Consider the following 27,477-nt stretch of genomic DNA (forward strand, 5'->3'; position numbering starts at 1 on the left):
CCCCTATCATCATTTCTTGGATAATGGATCACTCAGAGCCTTAGGGTTAAACTCTTCAATTTATTTCATTAAAAAAAAAAAAAAAAAAAAAAAAAAAAAAAAAAAAAAAAAAAAAACATAAACCAGCAGTCCCTAGATAGAAAGTAATCCACAAGGTGATAAAAAGCAGACTAGCAAAGTAAAAGCCATTGACAAGGAAATTCCTTGGAGTTTCAGAATTCCCTCCTTCAACACTCCAATTTTTAAAAAATTCTCCTTGACCAAAAGACCCACAGCTGGCTTCCAATAAGTATACCTGAGGTCAAAATAAACCCAAACTGCCCTAGATCTGTTCCAGGAGCCTTGCTCATCCCAATATTGATTGGTGTTGTGGGAATGTGGGACTTACTTCAAGATTCCCCCAGTTCCACTAGTGTTCACACCCCATGACATGAAGAATTGAATAGAATGGAGATGTGAGTTGCAAGGGGAGGTCCAAGATGTCACCAGGGGATAGATCTCAGATCCCTTTTCATATACTATAACTGTGTCTGAATTTCTTTAAAATGGAGATTGCTTTAACTTCTAGTTCTGTTTGTTACAATGATCCTTCTCATATTTATCCCTTCCTACTCACTAGTGGGGGAAGGGGAACCCAATAAGATGACTCACTTGGAGGAAGGTCCCTTTCAACTTTTTACTTCTATCTTAGGATTCCAGCAGTTGTCAGAGCACTTCAAAGCCAAGTGTAACAGGAGGCCAATACTGGACTCAGGTGATCTGGGATTGAATGCCAGCTCATAATTACTAGTTATATATCCCCTGAGAAGCCCATCTAGTACAGTAAGCCTCAGATGATAAAAATAGATTCAGTTCCACCATTACTGGATATTCATGAATTTTCAGGCCATGTTTTGGACATTTTGTTAATTTTTCCGGGTTAGTGGTTAGAGAAATCTTTATTATCTGATTACAGGATGGTCCAGGTGTCAATGACTGGGCTTTCATGCTTAGTATCTCCCTGGGTCTTGGTGGTGCTATAGATTGTGTGGGAGTTGGTGTCAGAAAGAACTGTGTTTAAATTTTGCTTCAGAGATTTTTGCTGGCTGTGGAATCCCAGCAGGGTATTTGGGAACCGGCTCCAGCCCCGAGAGACTGGTGAATTTGCAATGTCAGCGTTTACACGTCACAAATAGACATGAAGAAAGTGTTAATGATCCATATTAAGAATTCTCAATATTCATTCTTGTAAGGTTTTGAGTTCCAATTTTTTTTTCTCCTCTCCCTTATGTCCCTCCTCCCCAAGACAGCAAGCAATCTGATACAGGTTATAAATGTATAAGTCATTTTAAACATATTTCCATATTAGTCATGTTGTAAAAGAAAAATCAGAATGAAAGGGAAAAACCATGTGGAAATAAAGCAAATTTTAAAAAAAGTGAAAACAATAATGTGCATGTTAAACTTAAACGTGTTTATACTTATATATGTAGATAGACATAATTTTTCCTCCCAGAAAGTTCTGTTAAACATTTGTCAATACTCCCCTGGACTCCAGGCTCAGTTTCCTCATCTGTAAAAGGGACTAATAACATCTTAGTGTTATTGTGAGGATCAAATGAAATTATGCATGTAAAGCATTTTTTAAACCTTAAAGTCCTATATAGATACTAGCCATGATAATTTTTTTATTTTATCTTATTTAACCTTTTGGTTTTGCTACACATTCATTTCCAAATATATCCCTTTCTCCTACCCCATTCTGTGTCCAATGAGATATCCCTTGTAATAAATATTTTATGAGAAGGGTTAAAAAAAATTTAAGATAGGGTTTTGTAGCAAATCAAATAATTTCACATTTTGAGTTTTACAGAACTACTTTCCTTATGACATCCCTGTGATATAAATAATGTAGCTATGTTTGCTTGTCTCCATTTTACATGTGAAGAAACTGAGGCTCAACAAAGTGAAGTAGCCAATAGATGTCAGAACCTGAACAGTTTCATAGCCAGTAAAACCTCTCTTTGAAGTTCCTGGAAAGCTACAGTCTTAGTAGTCTTGGTAGCTCCAATGTCCTCTGATTTATACTTTGGTTCCAACAGAACATCCTTCTAGTTAATGAGGGATCTTCCATATCAAATGTCATCAAGCATCAAATAACAATTTTTCCCTTTTCTTTCATTTCTCTAAAGTCAGACTCATCCTCAGTGTATTGGACCTGTTGAAAGTGGGTAGCATTAGTAGCTCAGCACTGGTTTTTATTTTTTGCACCCTTGTGATCTGAGACTAAAACGAAGTGGGTTATATGTGCAAGTACTGATAATTTCATTTTACAAATGAGGAAACTAAGGCATTGAAAAGCCATGACTTGCCTAAGATCATTAGGAAGAAGTAGTACTGAGACCCTAAATGAGGATTTCAATTCTAGTGGTTTTCTCATATCTGTATTCAGGAACTCCTGGCCCAAGTGAAGATATCAGGTAATCCAACAGGACAATACCAGATGAACATGTAAATAGGAATTAAAGGGACATTAATAATAATCATAAAATCTGTATCATAGACTCGAAGGTTGTTAGGGACCATAAATCCATCTAGTCAAAACCAGACCAGAAAAAGAAATCTCTCTCAATCAGTTAGTCAACAAGCATTTATTAAGTGTTCACTATGACCCTTACTTCTCTCACACATACTATGACCTTTCAATCTCCTCTTCCTAAAGGGAATAACCCTAATTCATACTCCCTTAGCATGTTGCTAAAGAATATGCTGATGGAAATTTGAGAAAAGGGGAATAATATTTTGGGAAATTAAGGTGATAATTTAATTTTTTTTTCCACTAGGAAATATGTAGTGTTCAGATGTGACACAGTTTTGGGTCCCCAGGGTTCTCAAATTTAAGAAGAGCATGGCAAAACGTTTTGTCAAACATTTGCCAACACTCCCCTGGACTCCAGCCTCAGTTTCTTCATATGTAAAAGGTTCTAATAACATCTTAGTGTTAAATTATGCATGTAAAGCATTTTTCAAACCTTAAAGTTCTATGTAGATACTAGCTATGATTATTTTTTTATTTTGTCTTATTTAACCTTTTGGTTTTGCTACACATTCATTTCCAAACATATCCCTTTCCCCTACCCCATTCTCTGTCCAATGAGACATCCCTTGTAATAAATATTTTATAAGAAGGACTTAAAAAAAAAAAACAATTTAAGATAGGGTTTTGTAGCAAATCAAATAACTTCACATTTTGAGCTTTACAAAACTACTTTCCTTATGACATCCCTATAATGTAGCTATTTTTGCTTGTCTCCATTTTACACATGTAAGGAACAGCATCAATTGATTGATAAGTAAATTACATATTTGTAAAAAATGAAGTGCTTCTGGAGGACTGCTAAAAGTTTGAAGAGAAACAGTCCAAGATGCCTGTTCCTAAGTACATTGGGTAGGGATCAAGACAATCTGTCCCTGTGCTTTCTTAGGACATGGAGACCGTAAAGAAGTGAATACTAGTATCTAGTTAGTTTCTTGGAAGTGATGAAACATTTAAGACAGACAGAACAAATTTCCCATTTGCAATTTTTAAAAATAAATTAATCACTTTCATTTTTTAAATTTAAAAAGTTTAATACCTTATGTTTTTCTTTTTTTTTTTTTAAAGCAGTGCCTGGTGCATAGTAAGCATTAAATTATTGATTTAAAATTGATAAAATCATTACCACATTAATAAAATTATTCATTATTGAATTCATATCTTTTATACCATATTCATTTCCTACTTGGCTCCCAACTCTACTCCACTTTGATTCCTCCCTTTGTAACAAAGAAAAACAGTTGAGCAAAACTAAACAACAAAATGCCTGGTGATATATGTAACATTCTGCTCCCTTAGTCCACCATCTTTCCAAAAAGAGAGAAATGTGTTTCATGCTCTATTCTGAAAGGTCAAAATTGATGGTTATAATTAGTCAGAGTTCAGAGGCCTTTTGCTATTTTTGTATGTTTTTCTCCTAGATCTGCCTCACCTTGCTCAGGGTCACAGGATCAGGATGTGTGAGACATCAACCTGAATGGGATTCTTGTAACCCCTCCACCAAGTTGCCCCTCATTCATCTATAGCTAGACAGAGTTATATTCACTTTATTCATAGGCCCACATATATGAATATACTGCTTTTCAGCCTGAAAGGTACTTTTACTATTGTATTTACTGTCAGATATAATTGATGTGTTTTGGATTTTTTTGTAGATCTGCCTTATTTTTCTTTCAATAATGCTATTAATAACTTTTGTTTTTTCATCACCTAAACTTCATCCTGCAAATCCCATCCCCTTTATTTTTAATGCTTGTTATAAGGCATGACGTACTAGGGAGGGATATATTTAGAAATGAGGGTGTTGTGAAAACAAAAATCAAATTTAAAAAAAAAAGATTTTTAAAGGCATTTTCATATTCAGAATCTTCTTTGTCCTCATAGCACTGCTGTGGAGATAGGCAGGCCATCTGGCCTTATCCCCATTAGACAGATGAGCAAACTGAGTAGGGTTAAGAGGTTAACCCCAAGGTCATATCCAGACCAGTTAGCAGAGCCAGGCCAAGCACTCAGGCCTCCTTGTTCCCAATCTGGTGCTCTTTTCACTATTGTGTGTATTGGAGATTAATTTTTTTCACAGTGCTCTCTGCTAGTGAAAGCTTGTGGCCAGTGGAAAGTCACGTGGCAGGCCTTTGATTCATCGGCCTGGCAGCTGGTGTGGCAGATCCATCAGAAAGGAACTGAAGCTTTCAGTCCCCTGCATTTGGGCTGCTCAGGATTTTTCCTTCTGCCAAGCCCTGAATGTGAAAATGTGTCCAACTGCTAAGCTCTCCTCAGGCCCTTGGCGCCAGCGTGGGGAAGGCAGGTGGTCTGAGGAAAGGCTCCCTTTAGGTTGCCGCACAGCGCACACAACGCGGAACAGTGTGAGACAACTGTCAGTTCCTTCCTTCCCTTCTCCCCCTCCTCAGCAAAGCTGGGCCACAGATGGATGAGCTGGAAACGTGTCAACCCTTCTCTGAAGGGCACTGCGAGAGCACAGTCCCGGCAAAGGCACCAGCTCCATCATTTGGCTAATCTGTTTGGCCAGCGGAGAAAATGTCCTGTGAGCGGGCAAGGAATAGGAAGAGGTGGCCAGCTTGTCTGTTACTGCCCTCCCCGGCCTGACTGGCCTCTCTCTGGCCTCCAAAGAGTCCAGCAGACTTCTCCCCCAGAAACTTGGTGGGCTTGAAGTTAAGTATCATTCCTTGCACATGTCTCTAAAGGGTAACTGTTTTTGAAGGAAAAAGTCTGAGGTCTAAAGTAGAATGCTTTATTTTCTCATTTTTGTTAAGAACTGAAATTTATACAATGCTTTAAGCTTACAAGCACTTTAAATGACATTATATCTCATTTTGAGCCTTATAACAAACCATGTGAATGTAGTCTGGGCATTACTGCCCCCATTTTATAGATGAGGAAAGACTCAGAGCTTAAATGGCTTTTCTTGTAAGAGAAGGAACTGTAATGTAGTTGGGTAGAAAATAGTTACAGAAGTCTAGAACTGGAAGTGAAAGGGAGCTCCTAGGCCAATAAATAAACTGAGGCCTATGGGAGTTAAATGATTTCCCCAAGTTCCAGAGGGAGTAAGCTTTGCAGGTTGATTATTGGGTTGATAATGGAGTTGATCCACAGTAACTCAAAGAGACTGCCACAATTGCAATTAAGGTAAACTGAGGCACAAAGTTCTGCACACATGGTGTTAATTTCCAATAAATAGAGTCTCAACCTCCTCATCAATAATTAAGAACCAGAGGTAAGGCCTTAGAGATCATTTTAATAGACACAAGGAGGATGATCATAGATGAGAAAACACTATGATTGGCTGGAGATCAAATATATGGGAAGGTGGGGTAACAAGCCACCCTCCTTCCATCTAGTTGTTGATTGATTGTGTCCACCTGTAAGATTAGTTAGTGGTACATAGATAACAAACCTAGACTTCCTTGAAGGGTGATTAGTGGGACAGAGAGAATAGGTGTCTTTGACACAAGAATAGACCATCTATTTCACACACAAAAAAACTGAATTTGTAAACAACTTAGAGACAAAGAATAATTTACGGGGAAAATGAACTTCTAAACTTAACTCAGAGGTAATAAAACATGACTTAGGCAGTTACACAAATGTCAGCAGTAATGCATATTGAAATCAATTCTAAAGTAGAGTCAATTTGATTTTTTTTTAATAGGGCTTTGGTTCAGAGGCACCCCTCAGACTTTAGAGCATCTGTACGAACCTGGGCAAATTACTAAATTTTTTTACTGGGGGGGGATAAAAATACCTAAAGTAACTACTGGGTTGTTAGGCTGAAACAATAATGGCATTGTTCTATATGTAAAGATAACACACTTAGTGATTTCAGCTTTGCAAAACCCTATGTAAATATGCATAGTTGTCATCATCTGTTCTAGGTCATTTCTAGTGTTGGTCCAGTTCTAGGGAGAAGAAAACTTTAGATTTGGCCACAGCCTGAGTCTGAACTTTGATCCAATTTCTTTATGTATAAATTGCAGCAAATATGAAATGAATTCTAGGAGGGATTGATGGAATACAGATCTGAAGAACTTTTTATTCCGGCAGATAGTCAGTTCCGTTTTTGAATGTTAAAAGGTTTAGGAGATTTGACCTAGTTATTAACTAAATTAAAAAGAAGAAGGAGGAGGAGGAGGAGGAGGAGGAGGAGGAGGAGGAGGAGGAGAAGAAATATTTTTTGAAAACATAAGGGATTAGAATGCAGTTATTCTTTCCCCATCTCTGTGAGTCTATAGAATCAGGTTTATTTTAGATGGAGAATGCCCATCTGCAATCACAGAGAGACATATAGATCAATACATGCTATTTTTACCTTTTTTCCCCTTTCTCATGTTTTCCCCCCTTTGTTCTTATTTTTCTTTCCCAACCTGACTTGTATGTAAATATGTAAAAAAATGAAAGTACCTGTATAATCTAAAAAGAAAATAAAAAAGATCAGGTTTATATTCATTCACAACAACTTTCATCACTGTCACATTAAGCCTCTACCTGCCTTTCCTTCCTTCCATCCTCAAATGTCCAGAGTTTCAGACAACTGCTATAAATCACCCCAGAGCGAAGTGTAACCTCTGCTTAGTCTGGACAGTTCATTTAAGTTTATGAATGAGCTCCATGATAAGGGAGTATTCTCTAACAATCTGGTGGTATCCTATTCCCATTGCATACTGGGAAACTTGAGGGGGTGTATATGTGTTTGTGAGAGAGACAGAGACAGAGAGAGTATATGTGTGTGTGTGATGGATTTGGGGGAGATGAATTTCCACAAACATTTCTACCCTTAGCTCACTTCAGATAAATGAACATGTTTTCTTTTCTTTTTTTAAATCTCTTAAGAACTTTATTTAAAAAAATTTTTTTGTTCCAGTTTTTCCTTCCCTTTTCCCCACTTCCTCCCTTAGATGGTAAATAATCCAATTTACATTACTCACGGATGAACCTCTTTTCTCTTCTGTAAAGTGGTGCCGCCAGTTGCCCCATCACCCAGAAGTAAATATTTCATAATCAGTTATCCAAAACATAATTTTAAGTTTGATCTGCATTCTTACTATTTTCTTCATCTCTTTCCTTAAGTCCAGGCCGTCAACAAAACAGCAAATCAAACCCTGATAGGTAGCTTTTGCAGTGTGTCTGAATTCTAAATGCTCATACTGAAAATTTAACAATTGGCTTTTGTGAGGACAGTGTCCAGCTGGCTCCTGCACACCTCTGACATTACCCATTTTTTGAAGGGCTTTGGGAATGAATGAAATGCAATCTATGAAGCTTTGTACGTAGTCCTTTAGAGAACATTCGAGTCCAGTTCCAGTGTAGTGGTGAAGGGGAAACACCGGAAGCCTGAGATAGAAGGTGTGAGTTCTGGTCCATTTGCTGACAACTCATTGTGTGACTTTGAAGCTCTTTTCCCTCTCTGAGCCCCAGCTTCCTCATATTAAAAAAAACAAGAGGGGGGCATTGGATGGGATGGGCTCTCAGATCCCCTCCAGTTCTAAGTCTTCAGTTGCGGGTTATGAATTAATCATATTTCCCCGAGCTGTGCTCGCTGTATACTGTGTCTCCTGTGAAAGAGATGTGTTGTTGATCTGGCTTGTTGAGATGTATATTCCTTTTTTCTTCACAGTTGCTGGTGAGAAGAGGGTGCCAGCGATGCCTGGATCCCCCGTGGAAGTAAAAATACAGTCCAGATCATCTCCTCCCACCATGCCTCCCCGGCCGCCCATCAACGCTGGCGGGCCCCGCCCAGGCTCCTTCACCCCGACAGCATGTGAGACTGCCCACCCTTGCTGGCAGAGCGTTGGGCCATGAGGGCTGGGGGAGGGACAGGGAGGGGGCGGTTCGGAAAGTGGGCAATATTGCCATTTTCTTTTCTCCTCCGTTTAAGGCACTTTCTCTACCCAGGAGATCAGAGCAGGATAGGAATAGGACATTTGCTCTCATTAGTATGGGGAGGTCCTTTTACCAAGGCAAGATGCTGATAACTTTTTCTTAGAGGGAGAGGGGGTGCAATTTTATTCTCTTAGGACAGAGGTTCTCATTAACCATTTGGGGAGGTTTCCCTTTGATAGCTTAGTGAAGCCAATGGATCCCTTCCCAAAAGAATGTTTTTAAATGCATAAGATTACCAAGAAAACTAATTATGTTGAGATTGTGTCAGAATTTTTAAAAAAAATTCATAAGATCCAGCATTGAGACATTAAGGTCACTCTACCAGTAAGTGTCAGAGGTATGGTTTGAATTTGGACCTTCCTGATTAAGTAGCCAGCTCACTGTCTGCTGTGCTATGCTGCCTCTCAGTGCAGGTTATTTCTGAACTTGGTGCTCTTTTTGGTTTTCCCACGTGGTCATTTTTTTTTTGGCCTAGGGAATTTTGTGGTTCTTTTTGAGTGAAGCTAAAATGGCCAACTTAAATGATTATCTTGGATTTTCAAAATACTTAGGACTCCAAATATTCCCTTCCTAATGTTATTGGAATTTTAGGGCAATTCCAAAACACTAGCATGACTATCACCAGATGCTTAAAGTAGCTTTTTTTTTTTTTTCCATATGAGGATACATAGCTTTTGTGGAACAAGAAAGCATATTTATATTATTATCCCTGGCACACCATAGGTGCTTAATTAATACTTATTAATTGACTGCATTTACCTTAGTTTCCCTTCCCTGTATAGAATGCAACTTGACAACCATGACCCAAAAGTAGCCTCTGAAGAGGTAGGGTGTTCATCGTTCATCATCGCACTGATCCATACTCCTGATTTTTTTCTTTTGTTCAACACTCCTATCCTCTGGTCTCCCATATCTAGTAGCTCCATGCCATGAGTGTCACATTCTAAGTGCCGATTCCACCTTTAATGTCTGTAGGTGGGGAAGAAAATCACCGTTAGTAAAGGGAAGAAATTACATGTCGCTGCCTTCTGGGTTAATATAATTTCTGGACCTCAACCAGAGATCCCAGAAAGAAATTTGCTTGAAAAGTAGCTAGGCCTGTAGTGGTGATGGAGTTTTCGGTTATACAGGACTTGTTCCAACGCAGGGCCATCCTGGGCTAATTGTGTGGACCTCAGTGGAAAATGTCCCAGGATCAGAGAATTAGAGCTCGGAAGGACCTTGGAGAACATTGAATTTTAATGCTTTTAGCCAAGCAGATAGAGCACCAAGCATGGAGTCAGGATATCAGATTAGGTCTGTAACACTTGCTTTGTGATGCTGGTCAGATCAGCTAACTTTCCTTATCTGGACAATGGATGGGAAGGGGGATCATAATAGCACCTACTTTACAAGATTGTTGTGAGGATCCAATGAGATAATTGTAAAACACTTAGCAGGTCCCTGGCGCATAGTAAGGGCTGTTTAAGTATTAGTATTGCAGATGAAGAAACTGGGACAAGCAGAAGTTAAGGGAGTGACCTAAGAACATAAGTGAGAAGGGGATTCATGCAAGGGTCTCCTGCCTTTCCATCCTCACTAAGCACTCTCACATAGCAAAAAATGAGAAAAGGCCAAAACATTTCAGTGCCCGTCTTTAGTCCAAGACCTCATGTTCTTTGACAGATCCCCATCCCTTGAAGTTAAAGAGCTGGGCTGTGGATTGATTTTAGCCCCAGGTGATCATGGCCACTGGAGAGTGCTGAGCAAAACCAGTGACTGCCTTGCGGCTTCTGGTCTAAACAGACCTGTGTGTTTTGAGATGAAGCAGACCTTAATTACCTGATAAACATTTCCTGGTATTTAGACTTCAGAGGCCAGGCAAGGCTGCAGATGCCTACATGAATGTCTTCCATTTTTATCTCCATGTTTGGCCACGTGGGGGTGGGTATGTTTTATTTGGGAAAAGACTGGACCATAATAAGCTTTTATTAAGCTGGCTGTCAGAGACTTCCTTTGAGCTAAGACCTGTGGGAAGAAAAGCGCACAGTTGGGGTGGGTCAGCGGTGGGAGGAGGGTATTTATGGGGTCACTTGTGAGGAGGGCAGTGTTCCAAAGACAACTGACCTTTCAGTGGAAACAGGCAGTAAAACATTACAGAAAGGGAGCAAGAGGTGAGAGCTTCGTTTTCATGCAATAAACAATGGAGATCCAGGCCCTCTGTCTGCCCCTCGCTAGATAATGTTTGAGAGTGGCTGTGGCCAAAATCATCATCCCCTGCAGCCTTTCTGGATGAACAACAGACATACCAGCCAAGGATCATGGATTCAGAGCTGGAAAGCAATTTAGGAGCCCTCTAGGCCAGCTCCCATCTTGCAGGAGTCTGGGGACCAGACATGTTGAGTGGGTTGCCCTAAGTAGCCCAGCTAAGATTTGATCCCCTGTCCTCTATTTTCAAATCCATTATCCTTTCCACTACAATAAAGCGTAAATGTGAGCTATGATTGTCCTCCTGGGAGGAGAGAAAGTGGAAGCAGCTGGGTGGATTAGGGGATTCAGCCTTGGGTCTGGAGTCAAAAAGGCTCTGAATTCAAATGTGGCCTCAGACACTTACTAGTGGGTAAGTCACTGCCCCCTATTTTTCCTCCATTAGGTCATTTGTAAAATAAGCTGGAGGAGGAAACGGCAAACCCCTCCAGTATCTTTGCCAAGAAAAGCCCAAATGGGGTTACAGAGACTTGGAACCATTGAACAATGACTAGAGGGGAGAGGCTATTTTTTAATCTAGGTACAGGACTGGAAAGAAGATGGAGCTAGAGAAAGCTACTTGAAGGAGTTGGCAACTGTGCTAGGCCTTGAAGGGTGAATAGAATATTAATAAAAGGCCAGGGGTGGAGAGGGGGAGGAAAAAGGAAGGGGGAGAGCATTCTGCTTTGGTGAAAGACCCAGGCTTCCTCTCTCAATGGTCCAGCTCTCTCAAACCACTTCCCACATCAAGCTGATTTTGTGGTGTGTTCAACTGGAAAATTATTCTGAAAGGCATGTAGAATCCCCTTGTAATATGAGGAAAGGACATTGAAAATTTGAAATTTTAATTAGTAAGGAGCAAATTAATTATATCTAAACATCTGATTTCTCAGGATTAGACACAGACATAGGGACTGGAATTTTCAATGGTATAGGAAAACTGTCCAGAGAGACATTCCCTATACCAAGGGTGGATCAGTACCTTCTCTTCAACTTAGAATCTTAGAAAATTTTGTAGAACTCTGAGGAAAGTGGTTAAAGATCATATAGCCAGTCAATGTCAGAAGCAGAATTAGAATCTGAATCTTCAGGCTTCACAGGAAGCTCTGTGCCAACTTGTCTTCATGGTATTATAGACAATATGTACACCAACACACACACACACACACACACACACACACACACACACACACACACACACACACACTTTTTTGCTTTACTGTCACATTATTGATTTCTTTAAATTAAGGTCTTTCACATGAATTGTTGTCCAGCCCTGCCTCCCATGTCTTGGGAGGTTAATTTCTTGGACTTGAACATAGAGTTTCACATTTATCCCTATTAATTTTTCTTAGAATGGGTCCGTCATTCAAGTGTGCTAAGATTTGGAGCAGGTGTCCCGGGGGTGGGTGGGTGGGGAATCTGGAATCTTGTCATCCAAGATGCAGCTGTTTGATGCATCAGAGTCCCTGCCTCAAAGACTGAAGGCATTAGTAGCACAATTGGCCTTGAGGTTCTCATCGTGCAGGCCAGTCACTAATCAAGGGTACTCTGTGTCTCTCTTCAGTGTCCAACGGGATTAACCATTCCCCACCCACCCTGAATGGCGCTCCATCCCCACCACAGAGATTCAGCAATGGCCCCGCGTCATCCTCATCCTCGTCGCTCACCAATCAGCAGCTTCCTGCTACCTGCGGGGCCCGACAGCTCAGTAAACTGAAGCGCTTCCTAACCACCCTCCAGCAGTTTGGTAATGATATTTCCCCCGAGATTGGAGAGAAGGTTCGGACCCTCGTCCTGGCTTTGGTAGTAAGTATGACATTCCCATCCTCCACGGCCTCCATGACTCTTGTCCCCTTTTCTGAAACACCCTCTTTTTCTATCCCAGAATGACAAAATCTTGGTAGTTCCAAAAGACTGTCAACATTCCATTTTCTAATGTTTGTGTTCTGTTCTCCACTACTCATGCAGAATGTGAACTCCTTGAAAGTAGGGGCTATTTTGTTTCCTCTTCTCACCCCAGAACTTACATAGTAACTGGCTGATAGTAAGCACTTAATAAATACATACTGCTTTGGACTGAATTTATAATGAGGGCATTTAGGAAAGAATTGTTATAGTCTTTGCTTGGGTTGTGTGTTTTTTGTCTGGCCTTTCAGGTCTGATGAACCTGGCAAAGGTACTTTTCTTCTGCCCCCCTAACTATGTCCCAATAGTCTAACATTCAGCATAATAAGGCCAAGGTTTTTATTTCCCAGCTCACGTGCCTGTGACATTATTTCCATACTAAAGAAGAGAAAACCAAACAGCAGGTTTAATTTTCAAAATAATAATTTTCCAAATTACAAGCTTCACTTGTCTGTCAGCTCCAGGGGGCTCCCAGCACTCAGCACCTCATAGGAAGGCAATTCCCTTGGAACTGCCGAGCACACGTTATTTCTGTAGCTGCCACTTTCACATTTGGGACCCTTGAGAACAATATGGTGCAGGGGAGCTATGCTTTCCTCATGTCCACTGCTCAATGGGCCTTATAACTGTGTAACCCTAAACAAGTCACTTAATCCTGTTTACTTCAATTAAATGAGCTGGAGAAAGAAAAGGCAAACCGCTCTGGTATCTCTGCCAGGAAAACCCCAAATAGGGTCACCAAGAGTTGGACAAGACTGAAACGACTCAGTGATAACAGAAGTGTCAGATATTATCCTTTTATCTAAAAAGTCTAGAGGAAGGTTTGAACCTCTGACTTCAAGCATCTTTCTCACTTAAGAGTACTGTCAGCATATCCAGATGTTGGTCTGGTAGCCAGAGCCTTAAAAATAAAAATTATTCACACTACTGTGTTCTACTTTAGGATATGTCCTGTGACTTGTAAGATCATAGGATCCTAGATTAGAACTGGAGGGGATCTTAAAGGCCATGCATTATAATTCCTCCATTTGATGGTTGAAACCGAGACTCAGAGTCATGAGGTCTCTGGACCCTCAGCTCTCTCAACAATTTCTCCTCATGCTGATGAAATGGGTAAATGAAAAGACTTTTTCTCCCCCATTTGGGACCTGCAGCAATAGCTTTTACTCATGTTCCCCATAGATCTTGAATTGAAACAAAGTTTTGTCTCCTATTCCCCATGCAACATCAGCGCCCTTTGCAGTCAAGCAGTTACCTATGTAAAGAGTGAAGAATTAGATTTTGGGTGAGTTTTGCATTTTCCAAGGAAGGCTAAAAGATGTCACACTACTGAATTGAATGGACCTTTTCACACTTTGTATTGGGAAGTTTTGAAATTAAACCTCCTGCCTGACATTCAGAAGAGAAGGGATGAGATGTTATCTTCTTGCTTCATTCATTCCCTTTCAGTTGGAATTGTAGACTCCTGAAATGAAGGAAGTAAAATTGGACATCTCTGATGATTCCATTCAAACTTGCAATATATGAAGGCACACATTAATATATTCCCTATGCCCCTCTTCTTTTTTCTCTCCTTTTTCCTTCTATACTTTTCCTTTTTCCTACTCTTCTTCGTTTACTTCCTCCTCTTCCCTCTCTCTTCCTCTCCTTTTTCCCTTTTCTCCTTCTTCTTTCCCTCCTGCCTCCCCTTCATTCTCTCCTCTCTCCTTTTCTTCCTCTCCTTACTCTTCTCATCTGAGCCTCTGGGAAAAGTCCATTTTGAAATCCGGAGAATGCTGCTTAGTATGGCCACCCAAGTCTCTGGTGGTCTTGTGGGGGGGACTGCCTTGGGGTAGGAGGGTAACAGTGAGTTGTCAACAGCTCTGGCATCTGCTTATCCCTCTCACAGTAGAGATGATCCTCCAGTGACAAGCCCTGCTCAGGCATGGAATTCTTGTCTCCTGAAGTGTCAAGGGGCAGCACTGTCTAATGGGACCTTTGAGGCAGCTGCCCGGTGTTAGAAGCCTATAATGCAGCCCAGCGGCAGTGGACAAAGGGAAATGGACAAAAGGAGCTTGTTTGGGTTTGGGGAGTGGGGGTGTTTTCTGAGTGTCCCCCTGCAACTCTTCCTTCCTCTTTACAGAACTCCACGGTGACAATTGAGGAATTCCATTGTAAGCTGCAAGAAGCCACCAACTTTCCTCTTCGTCCCTTTGTGATTCCATTCTTGAAGGTAACAAGCAAACCCTGGATACCCCGGGGACCAAGGCCAGCACTCTGTGACCCCCTCCCCGAACTCCCCACCCCTACTTCCCAGGCATTAATTTCCAGCTTCAAAGGTTTCGGTTTTTAAAAGTGGTTCATCATCCCTGATCAGGGCTCAGCAGGCCTTCCCAAGGTGACAGATAAATCTCAGATTTCTTAATCACTCTCGCAGGGAGGAGCGGGGAGGAGCCATTGTTCTTAACAAAGCAGGACCGTCCATTTAGAGTTAACTGGGACCTCCGAGGTCACTTGGTCCAACCCTCTCATTTAAAGAGGAACCAACTCTTACTGAGGGCCAGGACAGAAAAGTAAATTGCCCCAGACCACCCTATAATAAGAATCACAGATGGCACTTAAACACAAGTCATAGCATAGCGGATGGAGAGATGGAAGTGACTTCCAAGGTCTGTCACACAATCCCTTCCTTTTACACTGGGGGAAACAGGCCCGGAAAGTTGATGTGCCTTTGCAGTAGGTTATTGTGTGAAATTTGTATCGAGCTCCTCTGACTCAAAATTCAGCGCACTTCTTTGTAACCACAAGGTAGTACAGCTGCTTTCAGATCTGACACAGGAAAGCCTTTGGCCCATGTTCATTTGGGGTGCAGGGGAACATGTGTCCCTTTCTCTTGCAGTCCTGGTAGCTGAGAAGAGAGGTCAGAGGTACAGCTTCCCACACTCCCCTTCTCTGCAAATGCAACGCCCTGAGCACTGTGTGGTTCTGCCTGCCGGTTAACACCATGGTAGGAATGAGCAGGCGGGCCAGCCAGGAATGTGGGGCTGTTTCCACAGGGGAAGCAAAGACCCCACTTCTGCTTACAAGGTTGGAGCTGAGCAGGAAGGGAGTTAGGAAAATCCTGTCGCCCTATCTCAGAACGAGGACAGAGGGAGGCCGCTGGGAGGATCTTTGGTATGAATTAGTCTGGACGTGAACCGCTCCAGATTTTAGCTGTTATTCTTTCATCATTGGGTCCTGATGACTTTGGATGAGTCTTTAGCCAATCTCCTTGGCCCTCCACCCCCATGGGGATTCCCATCCAGGTCAGGCACATAGTCCAGCTGCCCCCAGCTCTTTTCTCTTTGTCCTCGGGAAGTCCCTCTGAGATTCCCACTTCCAGAGGGGAGAAAAGAATCCCGTCTGATCTCCTGTGTCTGCACCAACCCCACTCATGATTCAGGAGACGCCATCTGTTACCTATTCCCCTTGGTTCCTTTCAAAGAACTGTGTGGGACCTACCCCAAGAGCAGCTGGGTGTGAGTGATTTAAGAGAAATTGGCAGTGGCTGACTTTCCAAAAGGAAGGCAACTGAAAGATTGTACTTGTGGCCTGTAAAAGGCGGGGTGGCTGCCCTACACTGACACAGCCCTCACTGCTGGACTTGGGAGTTTATGTTTTATATGGTTTCTCTGACTCCTTCCTCGTATACTGACCTGCTACAAACCCAGGCCCCTCACTCCCACCCCTGCCCTAACTCTTGATTTTCCACTCTGATCTGATCTGGGCAAGTTAATAAGATAACCAAATTTGTTAGAACTGTGAATAAAATAGTCAACAGGCTCTGATAAAGTACATGGATTTGGGGCCAACTGTTTTTGATTTCATTACTTAAGAGACTTTTTTTTTTTTTTACTTTTATAGAAATATAGCAATTAGATAATTTAGGTTATTTGGTCTATGACTTCTGAATAAGTGAGATGTTGATTGTGTTTGCTACTTAATGTCCCATATTTCAGAAGACTTTTCCCTACTACCTAAAGGAGATAGAAAACAGAAAGTTGTAGAAAAAAAAATTTCCAAAATGATAACTTTTCAATTTAGCTGAAGATTACCAAGATAGAGGTAGTAGTATTAACTGATTAATTATCACAGTGGCTCTGTGTGGACTGCCCTATTGTCCCCACTGCAAACAACTGCGGTTGTGTCTCCAGCAGGTCTGGATCTTGAGATTTCCTCGACAGATATGTTCCACGAGACTCCAGAATCATGAAAGTATTAAACAGACTTGTTATCCTAAGAAATAATTATAGTATATTTTTATCCATCGAAGGACAGGTTGAACACAGGCAGAGCTCACACAGCCTCCTCCACCACTTTTCTGCGCCAAAATACAAAGATCCGGCATTCTTTAAAAAAAAAAAAAAAATTGTTAATCCCGAGTGCCTGCTGTTCATCCCCCTAGAACAGTGAGCCTGTCTCTGTAACTGCTCTGCCTGGTCAGGTCCTCCCTCCTTCATTCTGCTATTTGGGCACACAGCAGGAGATAGGGACATGGTGGCAGCTTTTTGGCATAGGGGCTGCTGTCAGCTTCTTTCAGCTCCAGACACTAATGAGGGTGCTGGCTGTATTAACCCTTCATGCAGAGCTGGCTCCATGCGTGTACATTCAGTCCCTCTCCTGAGCTGAGGGCTCGGCCAAGAGACAGCATGACTGCTAGAGAGGGCTGCTGGCCCCGAGTCAGGAAGACAGGGTGCAAGTACCAAGTCTGACCAGCCCAGCAGTGTGACCCTGGCTACTTCTTACTCTCACTAGCCCAGGCAGCTCTTTCAGACTGCGCTTTACAAACGGGCCACCCCGCTGCAGTTGAGGAAACTTTCTACACTAGCGAGTTTGTAAAGAGGTGAAATCAATCATAGACCTGGACCACCCGAGCCCTCCAAAAAAAATTGATCATCCGTTTCCTTTTAGGAAAAAAGGCAGTTTTGATTCTTTAATTTAGGCTCAGTTTGAGTTTGGACTTACATTTAAAAACAAAACAAAACACCTTCACTTGGTTAAATTAGGGTTGTATAAACATGATAGTGAACTTTACTTTTTCTGTGCAAAAATCTAATACACTTGAAATGTTAAATTCAGGTAATTAGAGTTCTAACTAGGGATAGTGTTCAGTAACAGTTTTAAGTTTGGAAGGAGAAGGGAAAAGAGAATCAGCACTTATATAGCACCTAACATGAACTAGCACTGAGCTAAGTACCTTACAAATATTGTTGTTCCTTGCAACAACCTTGAAACATAGGTGCTATTGTTAGCCCCATTTTTCAGATAATGATAATAATGATAGCTGACATTTATATAGGACTTATTAGATGTGAACACTGCATAAGGAGCTTTACAAATATCTCTGGTCCTCATATAATCCATGGGAAGTAAGTACTATTATTATTACCACATTACAGTTCAGGAAACTGAGGCAAGCTTGCTGAGGGTCACATAACTAGTATCTGAGGTCATATTTGAACTGGGGTCTTCCTGACTACAGGTCCAGCACTCTACCCACCCAGCTGCTTCCTGAACAAAATAACCAAAGGAGTCATAGGATTTCAAAAGAAAGCTCCTTCAGGTGCGGAAATTGATATTCAGAAAGGTGAACTGAGGAGTCCTGTTTGCCAGAATCATAGAATCATATCTGCATTCCTGATAGGCCAGGACACTGTTTGAACTCTTTCACTGATGTGCAGCTTACTATTTCACAAGACAGGCTGCCCCATTTTGTTGGCAGTCCTCGGTTTTTAAAGAAAATATTCACAAGCTATTATTGACCTGGAATTTGCATCCTTGGATATCTGCCCGCTAATCCTGGCAAAAACAGATATCTGCTTTTTCTTCTATGTAACAATGGCCTTCCACATCAGGATTCAAATTAAATGCAAGGACCAACCTAGGTTCCAAGGACAGGAGGTGGTAGACGGTGGGGTGCAAAATGTTGTGTATCTTATCCAAAATGGTCATCGTGTCACCTGCGTAAAGATTTTACTGTTTTCCTTGTACATATATGTGTGTCTGTAGATCTAGATAGACATATCATCTCAAATCTTCTCTTTTGTTCTCTTTCTTTCCCTTCTCTTCCCTCTTCTCTTTCTCTTCTCTCTTCTCCTTTCTTTTCTCTTTCTTTTTTCTCTTCTTTTCTTTTTCTCTTTTCTTTCTTTCTCTTTTTCTCTTTTCTCTTCTTTCTCTCTCCCTCCCTCCTTCTCTCTTTTTTCTCTTCTCTTTTCTTTCTTTCTTTCCTTCTCTTCTCTTTTCTTTTTTTCCTCTTCTTTCTCTCTCCCTCCCTCTTTCTCTCTCTTTTTCCTCCTCTCTGTTCCCTGCCCCCCCTTTCCTTCTCTCTCTAACCCTTTCAGTTTCTTCAATCACCACTCCTCCCAGAAGAACATGACCTCCAGACCCCTGGCCTCCATGACTTTTTTAGATTATCTCCAGCCTATCAATGTTCTTCTCAAAATAAGTTATATACCTCATTAGTGAAGTCTGAAAGGATCTTTTTTCTTTTGCTTTTTCCCCATCAGTTTTTCTTCTGTGGTGTCTGTGCTTCTCTCCTGGCTCCCTTTCCCCCCCAACTCTCTTGCCATGTGACCCGTTCTCACCCTGTCCCCCCGTCCCGTACTCATGCATGTGGTGTTGCAGGACTCGGTGTTTAAATTCCCTGTTTCCTTTCATCTCGCTGTTTTCCTCTCCATCACTCCAGCCGTTGAGGTCACTTGAATCTTGCTTCTGTCATCCATCATCTCCACACACTTGATAAGCCATCTGTGCTTTCACCCGAGCCATTGATAAAAATGCTGAATGGAACGGGGCCAGGGACAGATATTTGCAACTACCACTAGGGACTCCCTCAAAGTTGATCTCAGTCACATACTGTACGTAATCAGAACTCCTTGGGTCCTGTTACTCATAAAATAATGAAGAGTACGGCAGAGGTGAATGGAATCCCAGGATTCTAGAACTTGGCGGCATTTGTTGAAGCTTGAGAGTTTACTTCTCAGACACTGAAGTCCTCACATATACTTTGGCTCTCATCTATTTGGATGTTCCCTCCAGAGATAAAAATCGAGGCCCTTCCTAGGAGACTCCATGCATGGGAGGGACGTTGTCTTTTTTTAACGTATCAGATAATGAACCTTAAGATGTGGTTCTGGCAGAGGGCTAGAAGGTAAGGATGAGAAACCCGCTCCGTTTTGTCTTGGGCAATAGCAGTTCTGGATATACTCATTTCCTGTCTCACTTTCCTTGCTCATGTAAAGTTTTGGGAATCGAAAAGTATCAGACATGGGCTGCACTAGCCCCAGGAATAGCTTCGTTTGCAGAATTGAAACCTATCCAGTGTGGAGAGTGGGAAATATGAAATCACATAGCATTGCTATAGGGTTTTGACATTTAAAAACTAAAGGTCTCTATAGTCAAGTGTGAGAACTGGCTTCCTGTCTTTCCTCTCCATATGCCGCACACCACGGCTGCAGGCTGGGAGCAGCACATGGAAGCAGGGCAGGAGGCTCCCCGCTGTCACCTGCCTGCCTTCAGAGTGCGGGGTGTGCTGCCTTCTTCGAGATGACTGCCTTAACAGGACCCACGTGGAAAGTAGGCAGAGAGTGTGTTTCTGGATGTGTTCTTGCAGACGGGCTAGGCCCTCCCCAGGCGCTCGCAGTGACCGCTTCCCTTCCACGCTCCCTGGCTCCCTGGGCTGTCCCCCGGGCATCAGGACAAACCTCCACCCTCAGGAGAGGGCCCAGGCCAGCTTTCCTCTCTGGGCTCTTCTCAGGACCACCACGCCAGAGCAGCCTCCACCCCTTTCCTCAGTGCCCTTTCCTCTCGCCGGTCCTTCCTCTTAGATCCCTCCATATGGAAAGTGTCCATTCCAGTCATTCTCCACACCAGTGCGCACACTTCATCTTCCTTTTTTGTGTTGCCTTCTCCATTAGAATGTAAGCTCATGGAGGGCAGAAACTGTCTGGTACTTAGCAAAGTGCTTGGCTCATGATAAACATTTTAAAAATGCTTATTGACTTGAGGACAGTTCTGCTGGATTGTAAAGTGCCCGTGTTCCTTATGAGTGACTGTTTTGACCAAGTTGTCAAACAAAAACTGTCTATCCTTTGTTGGGGTGGGTGGGGTGGAATATACATATATATATATAAAGAGAGAGAGAGATCCTAGCCCCATAAGCCCAGCTCCTGACCAAACCCCCCCCCCCCCCAGAAGAAACATTAGGATCCTATAATAGATCCCCTAAAATGCTTTAAAAACAAACACTAACTCACTGAGGGTTTGAGAAATAGGGTTCAGCTCACTAGACTGCAACATAGGAGGTCTGAGTTCGATCCCAGCTCTGGAACTTATTGTGTGACCCTTAGTAATCACTGCCCCCCATTTTGATTTCCATTTCCTTCACTATTCACCGAGGCGGGGGGCCCAGGTGATGTGCATGTGTGAATCAGACCAGATAAGCTCTTAAGTTCCTCTCAACTCTCAAATGAGTGAGCTACTATTCATCATCACAGTGAGGGCTTACTTTTGCAGGAGGGGGAGGCGCGTGTGTTTATGTCATATACAAGGCCAGAGACAGAGAAACGGTTTCTAAGTTATAATCAATACTTCTTGCCTATGTTGGCTTCTGCTCTGCTCTTCTCACAGTACTGGGCTCGGATTTAGCAGAGACAGGTTTGAAGGCTGCTGCTCACACTTATCTAGTCGTGTAAGGGGACAAGTCACCTAGTGAGCTTCCTAGAGCCTCGGGTTCCTCCTGGGTAGACAGGATAATAATAGTGACACTTTAGTTGTTCTTCAGTTGTTTTAATTGTGTCCAATTCTTTCTGGTCCCATTTGGAGTTTTCCTGGGGAAGATTCAGGAGGGGCTAGCCATTTCCTTTTTCAGCTCATTTTATAGATGAGGAAACTGAGGCAGACAGGGTTAAGTGACTTGTGCAAGGTCACATAGCAATAGTGCCAGCTCACTGCCTCTAATAATGGTACATATCCTGGGGTTATTGTGAAGATCAAATGAGATAATCATTTTTTCCCTTTTTTTTGGAAAGCTTTTTATTTTCAAAACATATGCATGGATAATTTTTCAGCATTAACCCTTGCATAGCCTTGTGTTCCAGATTTTCCCTTCCTTTCCCCTACTCCCTCTCCTAGATGGCAAGCAATCCAATGTAAACAAATTTATACTATTATCTTACTGCATAAGAAAAATCAGATCATAAAGGAAAGAAAATGAGTAAGAAAACAAAATGCAAGCGAACATTGACAAAAAGAGTGATAATGCTATGTTGTGATCCACAGTCCTCTCTCTGAGTATAGATGGCTCTCTTCATCACAAGATCATTGGAACTGGCTTCTTCAATACATGAGATAATCATTGGAAAAAAAGCCTTTTTAAAGCGCTAGATAAAGATAGCAATTTTTATTACTGCCTGACTCCCATTAAGACTTGGGCCCTGCTGCCTACCGGGATTCCAGATTAAAATTAGTATTTTCTAATACATCAAAGATCCTGATTTTTTTCTTTATATATCACAAATGTGGAGGTCATGGGTAAGGGATGGAGACACCTTCTCTGAGTATTAGTAGCTTATTGTCTTTTTCTAAAAATTTGATCATTTCTTTCCAATGTTTTAATTTGTTAAATGGTCATGTTTTCAAATTCTGGTTAAAATGGAGCATCAGAGGAAAGCTACTATTCTAACCTCTCAGATGACTAACTTCATAGGGAAAAGCAGAGTTCCGCAATTAGCACAGAGACTAAGGCTAGTCTTTCTGAGTTAGGAGTCCATCTTTCCAAGACACCTGGGTCACCCTGGGGGTATCCCAGCGCCCTCCACCCTTCTTACCCAGCTTTCCTCTAGGCAGACTTAAAGGGAAGGTGAGCTTTGAGCCCGTAGGAAGACAGTTTCATGTGAAGAATTAGACACTCAGAGGCAAAATTTTTTTCCTTCATTTAGTCTTGAGCCCAAGAGGAAGTTACAAGTGCCAGACAGGGCAGAGGAGAAACCATCTCTCACTGTCTCTTCTGTTCCAGGCCAACCTTCCCCTGTTACAGAGGGAGCTGCTGCACTGTGCCCGGGCAGCCAAGCAGACCCCTTCACAGTACCTGGCCCAGCATGAACACCTTCTGCTCAACACAAATACCACCTCCCCGGCTGATTCTGCAGAACTTCTCATAGAAGTGCATGGGAATGGCAAGAGACACAGTCCTGACAGGTAAAAGTGGCTCCATGTTTTCTAGCCCCTTAATCACTTTTCCCCTCTTTTCTCTCCTATTCTCTTTTCAGTAGATTTCCTTTGTCCCATGCTTGGGACATTTTCCCTCTTTCCCTCTGCCTCCTGGTTTCCTTTGAGTCCCAGCTAAAATCCTGCCTTCTGAGGAAACCTTTCCTGAACCCCCTTAATTCCAGTGCCTTCTCTTTGTTGGTTATATCCAGTTTACCCCCAATCTATTTTGCGTATTTGTTGTCTCCCCCATTAGACTGTAAGCTCATTGAGGGCAGGAATTGTCTTTTTTTGTCTTTTTTGTATCTCTCTGCATTTTGCACAATCTCTAGCAGTTGTTGTTGCTCACTTATGTAAGATCATTCTCCCATTGAAGGTGAGATCTGGGCTTAATTCCTTCATAATTCAATAAATACTTATTAAGGGGTCTGTTATGTGCCAGGCACTATACTAAGAACTAGGGATAAAAATGACTTTAAAATACCTTACAACTTAATGGAAGAAGACAACATGCAAAAGGAAGCTGAGAGTGGTGGGGAAATGGAAGAGCCAGATCAACATACCAGCCACAGGGACATGTTGTTCTGTGGCGCAGAAGCCAAGCAGAGTTGTTGCTGATGGAGAGTAGGATAGCCAAGGAAGCTGGTGAACTTCACGTGAAGGAAGGCTTTGGGAGGAGTCTGGTGTTCCACCTTCTAGGTCTCCAGTCAGAGATGAGAGACCCCTGAAGATAAGCTGAAAAAGTGCAGAGTGTCCAAACCCGAGTTGCCCTTGGTGATGAACTCATCCTGGGGAAGGTGGGAAGGCATCTCTGTATTCCCACTGCTACTGATTTTTGCATGATCGACATTTTTCCTCTGACTTTTCTGCAGGAGAGAAGATGCCAGCTTTGAGCGAGACGCAGTCCCTGAGCCTCCCGCCAAGAGAGTGTGTACCATTAGCCCCGCTCCCCGGCACAGTCCTGCTCTCTCCCTGCCTCTCATGAATCCTGGTGGACAGTTCCATCCCACCCCACCACCTCTGCAGCATTATACCTTGGAAGACTTTGCCACTTCACACCTATACAGAGACTCCACCAAGATGTTGGAACATCGAGAAATCCGTGGTGGCAGCGGTAGTGGAAGTAGTGGCGGAGGCGGCGGAAGTGGTGGTGGCGGCGGCGGTGACCGCCATCATGCGCTTGGTAAGCCATCTGTAGAGAGAGCTTTCCTCCACTTAGCAGTCGTGTGAATTCAGTATATCTTACCTCAGACTGAAGGCTTTCCTCATCAGTAACAAGTATAGTATTGTGGTCGGTATTCCAGAGAGAAACCAAGCTAGGTAGTAATAAAAGAGTCAAGGAAGAAAATGGGGGTTGGTGGGGGGGAGACCGACCTGTCATTCCATCTGTATCAGAAATGTCCTCCAAAAATGCAAATCAGTGACTCATATGTAATTTAGTCCTCGAGAGTTGCCTGGTAACCCCTGACAAATTATCATTTATCCATGGTCAGCTGGGGCTCAGGTTTTCCTCCATCTATTCTTTTTCTTTTGTGCCAAGAAAGCCACAAATTTCAAATTATAATTCCATAAATTTTCTCTTTTTTGTTATTTTATTTTTATTATGAATTTAACAATCATAAACAGGGATAAACATTTCAGTAGACAAATCTACAACTTTTGTCATGTATAGTTTATTTTTTTTTAATTTTTTTTTAATTCATTTTTCCAAATTATCCCCTCCCTCCCTCCACTCCCTCCCCCCGATGACAGGTAATCCCATACATTTTACATGTGTTACAATATAACCTAGATACAATATATGTGTGTAATGTGTTATTGCACATTAATTATTAGCTTCCGAAGGTATAAGTAACCTGGGTAGATAGACAGTAGTGCTAACAATTTACATTTGCTTCCCAGTGTATGTATAGTTTATTTTTAAAAGAGTATGTTAAATTTCACATGGTAATAACAAAATTGCCTTATTCCTTTGTCTTTTATTAATTTGTTTTATTGGCCTTTTTAAAATTTTATTTTTATTAAATGTCATTTAATTTAATATATTTTATTTAATAAATGTTAAATTTTATATTTATATATATAATATAACCATTAGATTTAATAAACATTAAATAAATAATGAATATTAAATATTATTAAATATTTTTTATTTAGAAAACATAGGCAAGGGTACTTTTTCAGCATTGACCTTTGCAAAGCCTACTATTCCAAATTGTCCCCTCTTTCCCCCCACCTCCTCCCCTACATAGCAGGTAGTCTAATATATGTTAAATATGTTAATGTATATGTTAAATACAATGTATGTATAAATATTTATACAGTTATCTTGCTGCGCAAGAAAAATCGGATAGAGAAGGAATAAAAAAAAGCGGGAATGACAACAAAATGCAAGCAAAAAACAACAGAGAGTGAGAATGCTATGTTGTGGTCCACACTCAGTTCCCATGGTTCTCTCTCTGGGTGTAGATGGCTCTCTTCCTCACTGAACAATTGGAACTGGATTGACATCTCATTGTTGAGGAGAATTGACCTTTTATCTTTACATGTTGATCACTTCTTGCTAACTCAAACCTATAAACCAATATTTCTAGTGAAAAATAATGGAGAATATGGAGTAAAAGAAGTTATAACAATCTACGAGGTATTCTCAATGTTGGTAAAGTTATACTATATATAGTCTAGCATATTAATGAATGTTTGGCATAATAACACACTTTCATTTTATTTCTATGTTGTAGAACATTTTTACATTAATATATAATATGCAAACAGAATAAAAATGAGATTCAGCTATAATTTCATTTAACTGTCACAACAACCCTACCCTTGTAGCTGCCATTACAATACCATTTTGTAGATGAAGAAGCAGAAGGAAGTTTAACTGACTTGCCTAGAACTACAAAACCAGCCAAGAAGTACCGGAGGTAGTCTTCATATCTTCCTGACTCTTAGGTCCAGTGGTCCGTCTCCTACATGGCCATACAGAAGCGCCCAGTGTCCTTTGCTTGGCCCTTTCCTTCTCTAGCTTGGAGGCTCTTAACATTTTTAATGTCCTAGATACCTTTGGTTATCTGGAGAAATCTATGGATCCCTTCTCAGAATAATGTTCATAGATGAAGAAAACAGGATTTCAAAAGAAGCTAATTATTTTGAAATAGTTACCAGAAATACAGTGGAGTTATTTTGTAAGTCCCAAAACCCCAGGTTAAGAACTCCTGTTCTGAATACCTAAGTTTTACTGTTGTTCTGAAAACTGGACTCTTGTGATTAAGAGGAACTCATCTCATGGTTCTTGACTCACAAAGGTGACTCCAGGAAGCCATATCCTTAGGGAATTCTTTTCAATGCTTTTTTTTGGGGGGGTGGGGGTGTGGGGGAGTAGTTCCCTCTTTGCTTCATCTTTTCAACTTATAACCCAATGTCTGTCTTCTTAATAAAATGCTCCCAGGCTATAGTGAGTGACCTGTCATCAATAGCCTCACCATAAGAGAAAATAGCAACTTGTCAAAACACCCTTGTCCTGGATCATTCTTTTTCTCCAGCAAAGCTGCCAGTAATTTCTCACAGAGTGCTTACTTTGGGGCCCCGTTTGAGGTAGGTTACTCACAAGTGGATTTGGTTAATAGGCCTACCAAGGTCATAAATTTAGAGCTTGTTGCTCAGTCATTTCAGTCTTGTCCAATTCTTCATGGCCCCATTTTGAGATTTTCTTGGCAAAGGTACTGGAGAATATGCAATTGCTATTTCCTTCTCTAGCTCATTTTACCGATGAGAAAACTGAAGCAGACAAGGTGAAATGATTTGCTCAGAGTCATGTTGTAGTGTCTGTGGCTGGATTTGAACTCAGGAAGATGCATGGGCTCGGCACCCTAATTCAGGCCTCCATTCACTTGGAGGCAACAGTCCTTCCCTTCTACATTCCATCCTAAACTCTGCTGCCAAATTAAACTCCCTGTAACTTCTCCAATAACATCATTCTTTGAGTAAAAAAAATAAAACTCCCCTTTTTCATTCACTTTCTGAATAAAATCCAGACTCCTCACCCCCAAACAGACACCATTCTTTTACTGGCTGGGACTGCGTGAGGCACCTAACTCTGTGTTTCTTCCTCCTCTGTAACATGTGGGTAATAAAAGCACTGCTTTGCCAGCAGCTACGAGTGCTGGCTATTAGCAGGTAGAACTGACTCACAAGAGTGTAATATGAGGCTCAGGGCTGGCTATTTGCAACTCTTGGAATGGGACACTATTGAGATTGTGGATTGAGAATTTGAAACTTAAAAAAAAAATGTTAAAAATTTTTTGTTTACATGGAATTGAGAAAAGATAAAAATTAAATGTTAACAAAAATTAGGATGTGACAACACTAAAAAAAAAGATAGTAGAATGAGGCTGTCCTGCTTTGGAAGCCTTTGCCTTAGGGTATTTCTAAGGGGAAGAGGAGGGGGCAGGCTATTGGCCAGCTCAGCCTCTCAGAGGGTCTTAAAGGAGATTCCCCAGCTTTGAGTAAAATCACAGCATTGAGTCATTCATTCCTTGCTGTTTCCCCAACCAGGCGTTCTCTTCATAGTTTGTGTTTCTTATCCCATCATCACCATTGCTGGTTCCTCCTTCCTGCAGAGCTGCTTGTACACCTTCCTCAGGCCT

General features: G+C 41.6%; 1 protein-coding gene across 12 annotated transcripts in view; it reads left to right on the forward strand.

Moving 5' to 3' along the window:
• The window catches only part of CBFA2T2 (CBFA2/RUNX1 partner transcriptional co-repressor 2), a 159,317-nt gene that overhangs the window by 113,541 nt on the left and 18,299 nt on the right, over positions 1-27,477 (forward strand). For all 12 annotated transcript variants that reach the window (XM_074292398.1, XM_074292396.1, XM_074292395.1 and 9 more), the window contains 5 exons: positions 8,205-8,348; positions 12,264-12,505; positions 14,727-14,816; positions 22,638-22,819; positions 23,701-24,011. In XM_074292398.1, the coding sequence (XP_074148499.1) occupies positions 8,231-8,348; positions 12,264-12,505; positions 14,727-14,816; positions 22,638-22,819; positions 23,701-24,011 (943 nt within the window). In that variant the 5' untranslated portion in view covers positions 8,205-8,230. The remainder of the gene's footprint in view (positions 1-8,204; positions 8,349-12,263; positions 12,506-14,726; positions 14,817-22,637; positions 22,820-23,700; positions 24,012-27,477) is intronic.

This window comes from Sminthopsis crassicaudata, chromosome 2 (genome assembly GCF_048593235.1).
Source record: "Sminthopsis crassicaudata isolate SCR6 chromosome 2, ASM4859323v1, whole genome shotgun sequence".
NCBI lineage: Eukaryota > Metazoa > Chordata > Mammalia > Dasyuromorphia > Dasyuridae > Sminthopsis > Sminthopsis crassicaudata.